Consider the following 11539-nt stretch of genomic DNA (forward strand, 5'->3'; position numbering starts at 1 on the left):
TCCCAATCACGGACTGAAGATATCTACCAAGATTTCTGATGATTGGGGAAATGGTTAATGAGTTATGGCCAATTGTCTGCTAAGCCCCACCTTTCGCAATGTTTTTTTGGTTGATGATCTTGCACATTTCTATTAGAAATGTGTATCTCAGAGCTGCAATGCTGTATACCAAATTTGGTGTTGATACAGTCAAAATGTAGATGTGACGTTACTGTTTTTCACATGATGTAAATTGGCAAAAAATCCATCATTACGGACTTTAATGGTCCAAGAGGCTTTTTTGGAGAGCACATTGAGCTGGACCCTTGTGTTTCAAATCAATCATAGTCACAGTGTGAGGGGCGTGGCCTTTCCAAAATTGTGCTTTTGATCCTTAATTACCGTGTCACCATCTGGCCAGTTGGTATATTGAGAAAAGAACATGTGAGAAATGTTTCTTGGGAAGTATTTGCACGTCATTTCCAGTTATTTGGCCAAGTTTCATGGTTCTAGCTAATTCCAGATCACAGCAATTTGAGACGCGGCATAAGTGAACAAAGGATAATAAACCGGCAGAAAAACAAGACACCCACAGTGTACTTATGGTGGCTATTTCAGGCAGAACTATAAAGCAGCCCCCAGCCTGTGGTTTGTTTAATGGAGAGTGAAGACAAGTTAATATCAATTAAATATTCAGCTGAACCAAAGTAATCCAAGGAAAGTGGTGTACAACAAATCCTGTTGTCGTTTCAATATTGGAGGGAATGTTGAAAAGTGCAGAGTCGTGAAAGCATCAAAACATTTAGAGAGTGGTGTAGGTAACACGGATTGATATACTAAGAAACACCAGGAAATGGCCTGAGCTTGTGTGGTGGCCTCAGTGGAAGGAAGGGGGCCAAAATAATTTTATAGAATTACATTTTAGAATACAACATTTGCTACGATTCTATGACTTGAATGCGGTTTCATTGCCGTGCACAAACGCCAAAGGGCACTCGTGTCTCGTTTTGACAAAATTGTATTATTTATTTGAGAAATAGTGTCCCTTTCCAAAAGCACATACTGTACGTTTGTTCTAGGAGGAACAAACTTGTAAGGTTTCCCAAAACTGAATGCTGGGATAACTAAGCACTCAAGTCTATTCATGAATGGCTCCCTCGTATTTTGGGCAGAGCAGCAACAAATCGGGGCGTTCGAGGCATAAATTGGATTTGGGCAAATTTCAGTTCGAAACAGTACTTAGGCCGCGAAAAATCTTGTCAACCATATCCACAAGAAAGCACAGACATGTGATGATATTGATGGTCAGTCACACTGACACTGTTTTAATTGGATAATAGATACATACTTAATGGGACAATCTTTAAACCAGTGACCAATAAAATAATGATATTCATTTTAGTGATAATAATAATTTTGCTTGTTTGAAAAATCACACTTTATCTGTAAATGTACTATTCTCCTTAACTTAACATCTCGCAAGCAAGTCATTTCTATTCTTGGCTATTGTGGCGGACAGGTGGATACTTCTATGGAAGAGAGCATGCAGAGTTGGTCCAGACAGCCATTCTCACTCTTTGCTCTCAGGTATGTGTGTGTGTGTGTGTGTGTGCGTGTGAATCAGAACAGCAAATTTATCCTGATTTTCTTTTCTAAATTAATCTGACAGTCTTCTCCTACAACAGTGTATTTTTCAATCCTCTGTCTCTGCAGTTGAAGAATGATGCTGTTGCACTGGTGGATGTTTTTGCACCCCCCGATTTCATCCTTAACTCCTCTATTGGCAAGGCCGATGGTCAGGTAAGGCCCTAAGGAGTGTTTGCGGAAACCAGGAGGACTGGTTTGCGCTCTGGGGTGTGAGTGGGTGTTGCTCTTTGTGCTCTTTGCTTCACTGTGGGTTAGGGGTTCTTCTGCAGCTGTAATGCTTTGTCTCGGGGTGTTCTTGGAGCCTTGGGATGTGTCCGGGGCAGGAGAAAGGCTTTTTTTTTTTTCTGTCAGCAGGCTGGACATATAGCACAGGGTATATCTATGACATTGCATCCAAGACAGTCTCAACCTGGAAAGCCAATCTTTATTCATCAAGAGCTGCATACAATAACTCATTTGGATGACCTGTGGGATGACAAGAGCACAGCTGTTCTGTTTCTGTTGTACATTTATGACCGGCACCAATCCCCCTCTTTGGAGAAGAGTCCACCCTTGGGTGCACAGGATTGGTCCAAATTAGTTCTGGTGTATGAGATTCGAATTATAGAATTATATACTTATTTATACTGGTGTCCCAATCCTCTCTACATATATCTGTCTGTACTTCAGACTTCTATCTCCATTCCTTCTTCCACCCCTTGTTTACGGTAGGGATCAGTCTCTAAGTTGGAAGATGACTTGCTCTGTCTGTTCCAGGAAAGCAACACGCTTACACTACTTAACACAACATACACCACAGACACTACAGACACACTCTCACACTCAAACTCTACACCCCCCCCCCCAACACATTCATGTGGAGTCTAAACAAAGCAAAAGGCTCTGAACAATTGATGTATGGTGTGTACAATGCCAATTGATTTTAATCAGAGCTGTGAACTCATATCACCTGTAGAATGTGGTTTTAATGATCCTGATCCGTACATGGCATTCAGTACCTCGCTCTTGGCTCGAGCAAACACTCTTAACTGATTTAGGCCTATGTTCCCTATTGACACTGTCATACCTGTACTGCTCCACACTGATGCCTTGCCTTTATCTCTCATTCCATCTATTATTACTGTGCAGAAAAAATGTAGGCCTGGGCCTAATGCTGGTTGCAATTTCAGTAAATTATCTAACATCTAAGTAATACCCTTGATCCATAGAAAGTTAGACATGAATATCAAAATGGCACTTTTAAATGTAAGATCACTCACAAATAAGAGTTTTTTTAAATACATATTTATCTCTGATTTTATCTCTTAAAAAAAATCATAACTATAATAAACGAAAAGTTCTTTCAGTCAGTAAGACGGGACAAAGGGGGGGTGGTAGCTGCTATCTTCTCCAATCAGTTCTGTTTTACTGAGATTGATTTTGGAAAATCTTCATCTTTTTAATATCTTGCCATTGTGCTCAAAGCTGAATCAGATGTGCTTATTTTAACTCTATACAGACCACTTAAGTAATCCTCAGTATTTCTTCCTGAATTTTCTGAGCTTATGTCTATTACTCTTATTAGTTACCAAATAACCCTCACTGGCGATATGAATTTTGATATCAGTGATAATACTGACTCGAAGACTATGGGATTTCTGAATCTCTTAGATAGCCTAGGATTACCACAACACGTTACTGAAGCTACCTATCGACTGGTTAATGTACTTAACCTCGTAGTATCACAAGGGATAAGAATCAGTAATATTTCTGACATTACTTATCATCACTCTGTGTTCTTTGATGCTCTGTTTAATACATCTAGTTACAAAAGAGAATTTACAATTCAAAAACGGTTCTTAGGATGCCACAGCAAAACGATTTGAACCTCCGATTTTCTGAACCTACAAACTCCTTTAATCCCTATAATGTACACTGTTCGATAAATAAAATTGTTGATGGCTTAAACAGCAACTTAAGTAACGCATTGGACAGCATTCCACTATTGCAATATCACCATGGATAAATAGCACTATTCGTGAGTTTAAGAAATTGTGTAGCTGAACAGGCATGGAGAATAACTAAACTAGAGATCCACTGTAACATTTTGAAGGAGCACATTTCTACTTATGGCAATGCTGTCTGTACCGAGAGAAGAACCCACTTTTCAAAGATCATTGCAGACAATTGCAGCAATCCTCGGAAACTGTTCTCAACTACTGACCGATTATTAAATCCCACTCCAGCCTCTAACATTCTTAGCCTGGCTTCTGCCTTCAAATGTGAAGAATTTGCACAATTCTTTAACAACAGAATGAAAACGGTTTTACCTTTTAATCAACTACAATCAACGTTTTAAATGAAAACAGTATGCTAGAGAAGTTAGTCCGGTTTTAAATCTAATCTAAACTATCAAGTACAGAGACTGCTCTAACTAAAATAGTCAGTTATCTTAGATTCAGTGCTGCTGCAAACAAGGTCTCAGTTCTTATTTACTTAGATTTGAGTACTGCATTTGACACAATTGGCCCCAGCATTCTAATCAATCGTCTAGAACAGGCCTGGCCAACCCGCGGCTCGCGAGCCTCATGCGGCTCTTTGGCTGGTTTCATGCAGCTCTTAAGGGGCTTTCACATGACAAGCGTCAAAAACGCAGAAAAAAAAAAAAGCGCAGCCATTCATTCCCTGTTATGATTATAAAATCGCTACGATGTATCACTCGTTTTCCACCGCGGATCACTTCCTCATTTACTCAAAGCAGACAGCAGCAGGAGTCATGTCCCATTAACGCCTGTTTTATTAGTCCTAATGCCGCGTTTACACCAAAAGCGCCGGGGCGGCGCGCCTCCATACAAAGTCAACGTATAGACGCATTCCAGGCGACTGGAACGCGTCTAACACGGCATTAGGACTAATAAAACACCAAATAAGATTCTAAAAGCTTTGGAAGTTTATTTTCAACACTATTGACATGGTTAGTAGTCAACATATAAGTTGGATCGGCCGGTGAATTGCGTTGCGTATCCGACATCCCCGATGGAGAACTGTGAAGGCTGGAGGGGTGTGTGTGTGTGTGTGTGTGTGTGTGTCGCGACTCGCGAGCGACACGCGAGCTGCAGCCAGTGTTGCCAGATTGGGCCAATATGACAACACTGATTTCTACGGTCGCAAGCGGACCGTGAGATCATTTCAGTAGTAAACAATGTGTCAAGTTCGCTCTCATAATGGCAGGGAGAAAAAGCACAGCAAAACGAAAATATGAAGATATGAAATATGAAGATGAACACAGGACGTTTTTGACAGAGTGGGAGAGTTTATATTTTTTTGTTGAACGTAATGGCAAGCCATTCTGCCTTATATGTCAGGCGTCATTAGCGCATTTCAAAACTTCAAATCTTCAGCGCCACTTCAGCTCACTCCATGCTAACATCGACCAGGAATTTCCAAAAGGGACTGAACTTCGCAAGCACAAGTTGGTCACTTTGAAAAGTCAGGCAGAAAAGCAGATACAGTTTTTCCAAAAATGTACAAAGCACTCAGAGACCGTAACGCTTGCATCATATCAACTGGCTTGGAACATTGCAAAGGCCAAAAAGCCATACAATGAAGGGGACTTCGTTAAAAAATGCCTCAGTGACGCTGTTGAAATCATGTCTCCTGAAGACCACAAACTAAAACGAAGTGTATCAGACATCCAACTGTCCCGCCACACTGTTGAACGCAGAATATCGGACATTAACACGGCTATTGAATCACAGTTGCACTCTGACCTTCAAGCATGTGAGTATTTTAGTGTCGCATTGGATGAGAGTTGTGACATACAAGACAAGCCTCAGTTGGCAATATTTGTACGGTCTGTGTCAAACGATTGTGTGATCAAAGAAGAACTCCTTGATATTGTGCCATTAAAAGACAGAACCCGTGGCATAGATGTGAAAGAAACAATGATGGCTGCATTTACGAAAGCAAAATCTGCCCATACAGAAACTAACTGCAATAGCCACGGATGGAGCGCCAGCCATGATCGGATCTGTGAATGGGCTTGTGGGGCTGTGCAAAGCTGACCAAACATTTCCAGAGTTTTGGAATTTCCACTGCATCATCCGCAGGGAGCAACTCGTGTCTAAATCATTGAATTTAGACAACGTCATGAAGCCCGTGATGGAAATCGTCAACTACATCCGCACACATGTGCTTAACCACAGGCAATTCAGGAATCTTATCGCTGAGCTGGACCAAGGGCTTCCAGGTGACCTGCCGCTGCACTGCACTGTGAGGTGGCTGTCAAAAGGCAAGGTACTCTCTCGCTTCTTTGAGCTTTTGGATGCCGTGAAACTGTTCATGGAAGAGAAGGACAAGGACTATCCTGAGCTCTCGGACCTCGAGTGGATTATGGATCTGGCCTTTTTGGTCGACTTGCTGTGTCACTTGGACAGACTGAACCTGACCCTGCAGGGTAAGTTAACCCTGATCTGATGCAAAGTGTGTTTGCGTTTGTCAACAAACTGAAGCTGTTCAAGACGCATATTCAAAAGGGAGATTTAACGCATTTTCCCACTCTGCTAAAAGCCAGCGGGCAAGTCACCAGCGCCGCCCTGAAAAAGAAAAGAGACAGATATGCAACACAGGTTGAAAACCTGCACGAAAGCTTTGTGAACCGGTTCCGTGATCTACAACTGAAAAGGCCACAGATTACGTTCCTCGTCGACCCATTTAATGCGGATACGGACTGTTTGAAAGCCTCGCTCGTCACAGATGAGGCTACGGCTGAGTTGGAGATGATCGATTTTTGTGAGGAGGACCGACTGAAAGCTGCTTTAAGGGAAGGGACCATTGAGTTCTGGAAAAGTGTGCCAATGGAAAAATACCCCAATGTCAAACGGGCTGCGCTTAAGATACTTTCAATGTTTGGGTCAACATACGTCTGCGAGTCTGTGTTTTCTACCCTAAAACATGTGAAATCAAAGCATCGGTTTGTTCTGACTGACACCCATGTGAAAGAATTGCTTCGAGTGGCAACAACAGAATACAAGATTTGACGAGGATTGTTCAAGACAAGGAATGCCAGAAGTCCCACTAAGCAACATGCATAGTCAGAGAAAAACGCTATTGTTAATTATTATATTTTTGTTTGTGGACTTGGTTGAACTGAGAGGTATACCACGGAAACGCAGTACTTTCATTTAGGAGTCCTGGCTCAATGGTAGCGGCTTTGAACTCGAGATCCGATAGCGGGTTCGATCCTCCTAACCACACATTTTCAAAAATGTGGCTAGGGCTCCGGAACACCTAGTCCCAGGTATATGTGGATGGCCAAAGCATCGGATCGTGCATGGTAGGCAAGAGCCAAAACTGATTCTTAAAGGTTAGGGTTTAAGGGACACTATTGAATAAATTGACCCAACATGAAAAAAAGACACCCTTATCATTAAACTCGAAGTCCAATTCCCCCCTCTATGAATAAATAAACAACAGTACTTTTTGAACTGAGAGTTTGTGTGTGTGAGACAGTAACTAACTGGCCTGTGGTCTTAGTAATCCATCCATCCATCCATCTTCAAACGATTATCCTTAGTCGGGTCGCTGGGGCTAGGAGTCAATTCCTGTCATTATCATGTTGGTGTGTGACATTTACAATAAATCTGGCTGAGCAGAGGTCTGTGTGTGTGTGTGTGTGTGTGTGTGTGTGTGTGTGTGTGTGTGTGTGTGTGTGTGTGTGTGTGTGTGTGTGTGTGTGTGTGTGTGTGTGTGTGTGTGTGTGTGTGTGTGTGTGTGTGTGTGTGTGTTCATGTGTGCCCATGTGTATGATGTGGCTCTTTGCAGTAACACAGTAAAAAAAAGTGGCTCTTAGTCTCTGACTGGTTGGCCACCCCTGGTCTAGAAAACTGGGTTGGTCTCTGAGAATGTGCTCTTTGTATCAAAGAAATATGACATTTATTTTGGTGTTGCACAAGGAAGATGTCTTGGTCCCCTTCTTTTCTCACTATATTGTTATATATATATATACTGCAAGGTAATATCATCAGAGAACACAATGTTAATTTTCATAGCTATGCTGATGATACACAATTATACATTTCTGTCAAGCCAAATTACATAAATGCCTTATGCTCTGTGATTATCTGTCTGGCCGCAATGAGTGAATGAATGATCAATACGTTTTTTTTTAATAAAATGAAGATCACACTGAAGATTCAAGATTCAAGATTTTTATTCAAGATTCAAGATTTTTATTTGTCACATACATATAAATACTTTCATACATATATGCAGTGAAATGTAACGCACCCGGTAATAGCACACAATATGTCCTAGGAAAAAATAAAAATAAAAAAATGTCTTTCTATAGGCCGACTAACTGACTCCTAAAACGTAATACAGTAAGTTGAATACTTATAGAATAAAATAAAAATATATAGAATAAAATGCAATAAAAATAAAAAGAAATAAAATTGATATAGTAGTATACATATAGTACAGTAGGTAGTTGAGCCTATGTGTGTGGCTCAGTTAGGACCCCTGGTGCGGTCAGCATTGACAGTTCTAATGGCTTGCGGAAAAAAACTCTGTCTCAGTCTCTCTGTTCTAGCTGTGTGACTGCGGAGGCGCTGACCACAGCAGTTGGAACAGTCGTTGTTGGGGTGATGAAGATCCTTCATGATCCTGCGGTCTCTGCTAATACACCTACTGGTGTATAAGTCCTGCAGGGAGGGGAGGGTAGTTCCAGTGGTACGGTGGGCTGAATGCATCCCCCTCTGCCTGTCCTGAGCAGTACAGTTCCCAAACCAGGCAGTGATGTTGCCTGTCAGGATGTTCTCCACTGCTCCAGAGTAGAAGGACTTGGGGATCCTCACCGAGACCCGGAATTTCCTCAGCTGCCTGAGGTGGTAAAGACGCTGCCTCGCCTTTCTCACCAGAGTGTCTGTGTGTACAGTCCATGTTAAGTCCTCTGTGATGTGGACTCCCAGATATCTGAAGCTGCTCAGCCTGTCGACAGAAGTCCCATTAATCCACAAGGGCGCGTGCGTCCTGAAATACTCTTAGTTGGTCCCAAAGCCAAAAGAGATGCACTTTCTAATGGTTAAGGAAGTTTTGGTCATCAGAATAAAATGGAAGTAACAAATCTAGGTGTCGTTTCAGACTGATTCAAGTTTGAAATCCTACATACAGTAAACAGGGTGACCAAAACAGCATTTTTCCACCTTTTCCAGAAATATTGCCAATTCAACTGGATGCTGAGAAGCTCATTCATGCATTTATTTCAAGTAGACTGGACCACTGTAATGCTCTTTTTATCACAGCAAATTATTTTTATTGAGTTGTCTACAGACATGGAGAAGTCAGTACATTAAATCCAAGACAAGGTAAGGTGTCTGCAACAGAAAAAGCAAAGAAAAAGAACCACCCCAATAAATAAACATATGTAGTAAATGCGATTAACTGTTGCGAATAACAAATTGATAAATGAAAAGTGAATAGTAATAGTTATAATAATAATAATAATAGTTTGAATTAAAGTAGGTGAAATGGAAAATGCATATTGTAGAACAGGCAATAGATAAAGAGGATCCCTCTCTCCCACTCTGGCGAGCTCCAACTCTGAAACACCATCAGCATCAGAAGAGATAGTGAGGTCCCTGATAAAGAATAGTAGGGGACTCAAGGTCTTGTGGAAGGATTTCAGAGATCCTTTCAGTGAGAATTATAACTTTTCCAGTTGTATGCATTGTAAGACATCCTGTATCCACCTGTCTTGTGTTTGTGGGGGTGGACATGTTTCCATTTAGGAGGGATGGAACGTCTGGCTAACAAAGTGGTGAAGGCCATGACATGCTGTAATGTAGTGGGCATATTCTGAGTTGGGGGGAGGTCGAACAAAGCAGTCAGGGGGTTAGGGTGTTATTTGTGTTGAAGGCCTGTTCAATAGTTTTAAAATGGAACAAAAGTCAGTCAGCCCCGGGCATGTCCAAAACATATGTATAGTCAGCTGGAGATTGCTGACATCTATTAGAGGCATTCTTTCTATCTGCATATATTTTTGCCAATTTAGCGTTGGTAAAGTGGGCTCTGTGGGGCACCTTGCACTGCAGTAGGCCATGCCTGGCCCACTTAGATGACGAGTGCACAAGACCGAGAATGTCACTCCACTGGCCGTCTGACATATTGATACCTACAGTAAGTTGCTCCCCCAGGAGTCCTTGAGAGGTGCAGTGGTGGGGTGGGATTCATGGAGTCGATTTTGCCATAGATAATAGATATCAGCAGCTCAAAATAAAGGGTGAGAAACTAGTAAATGTTCGATTCAGTTGGCGGTTGGGGAAATGGGGGAACTGCTTTTGAACAAATGCCTTATTTGGAAAAAATGGAAGAGAGGCTATTGGGCAAGTTAAATTTAACTGACAGGGATGCAAAGGATGAAAAGACCCCATCCTCATATACTGTAGGTCATTAAGTGTTAAAAGACCATTGACCAACTGGAAGGCGGGGTCAGAGCAGGACAGGGAGAATAGGTGATTATTTAAAATCGGCCCATGAATAGAAGCTCTATGTAGACTGTTTCCTGAATTAGAGCCAAGTCTTAATAGTACGATTGAAAACTGGGTTGTTTGAAATTTTGTAGGCCACTATGGGAAGCTGAGAGCAAATGATGGAGTATAAAAAAAAATAAGATGATATCTCAGTATGAACCCAGGGCGGGCAGGGGTCAGAAAGTTTGCAGTTGGCCCAATAAAGGAGTTTAATGTTACAGGCCCAAAAGTGGTGTCAGAGATTCGGAAGCGCAAGGCCCTCTTCAGACTTGCGGAGCTGGAGAATTTATCTCTTAAAATGGACAGGCTTGTTATTCCAGATGAACGCATTCAGCTGCCGATCAAAACTAGTGAAAAAGGATTTTGTGGGAGTCTCTGCCCACAGGTACGGGTTAAGGGAGGGATACTCTTTCAGGCAGTGGGGCACCAACATGGAGAGAGTTTTATTCACAACCATAAACAAATAAAGCCTTAAATAATTGTATTATAAAATAATCAGAGTCTGGGCTTCCTTTGTCTGGTCTGCAGGCGTGGCAGCGTCCTGCCCCACGCCATCTCTACTGTAAGACAAGACAACACATAAGAAAGCTATCCCAGCTGGGTCCAACCAATCATGGCGGGAAAACACCAGCGCCGTCTGTGGCTTAACCACAGCCACTACCATCTGCGCCCCCGGCCTATGGAACAGAAAGGGTTAGGGTAACAAACAAAAAAAAGAAAAACACAACAAAAACACTGCTGCCAGCGGTCAGCACCTTAACTAAGCTGTCACTGCTTCCAGAACTGAACCATATTAACACCTATAAGTGTTTTGTTTGCTCTCCAGGTAATAAACTTTGATGAAAGCAGTCCGAGCCGAACGAATGTGATAGTTTATACAGAAGAAAATTGTGAGGGCAATCTTCCCTAAACTCAACCCGACTAATCATGTCTTCTCCTCCTTTCCGCCCTGTGTAGCTGTATAGTAACATCTGGGCAACAATTCTCCAAGGCAACAAGGTGTTGGAACGCCCGTCCTGGTGGAAGGAGTTCTGTTGGGACAAACCCGAGGTTGGATCCCTCCAAGCCAAACTCTAAGAATTCTAAAAGCACCTCTCCATGTTGGTCTACGAACACATCATACAGCGGGGAACCAAACTAGAATGTCCCTCTCTGTCAAGGCAACACAATGTTATAATGTTATCAACATAATTATTCAATTCCCCGCTGTTGCTTGTGCAGGGATTACCTGTCACGTGCCAAATGCTGTGACAGTCTTTTCATCTACAAATTTTGTTAACACAAAGTCTGATGCAAATCCACGGTTGTATGTTGAGTTGAATGTATATGAAAATTGTTTCAAAATCAATTCAAGAGGTATATTTAAAGTCAAATCATGTGAATATACTTGGTTATTTAATCACAGT

The 11539-nt window shown here is 41.9% G+C and overlaps 1 protein-coding gene across 1 annotated transcript in view; it reads left to right on the forward strand.

Annotated features, from left to right (window-relative positions):
- Positions 1-11245, forward strand: part of LOC307246934 (peroxisomal acyl-coenzyme A oxidase 3-like) — a 54152-nt gene extending 42907 nt beyond the window's left edge. Inside the window, exons 17-19 of the mRNA XM_080022982.1 lie at positions 1499-1566; positions 1693-1779; positions 11091-11245. Coding sequence (XP_079879108.1) covers positions 1499-1566; positions 1693-1779; positions 11091-11210 — 275 coding nt within the window. The 3' untranslated portion in view covers positions 11211-11245. The remainder of the gene's footprint in view (positions 1-1498; positions 1567-1692; positions 1780-11090) is intronic.
- Positions 11246-11539: the final 294 nt, after the last annotated feature.

Source organism: Zeus faber (genome assembly GCF_960531495.2).
Source record: "Zeus faber genome assembly, chromosome: 22".
NCBI classification, from domain to species: Eukaryota; Metazoa; Chordata; class Actinopteri; order Zeiformes; family Zeidae; genus Zeus; species Zeus faber.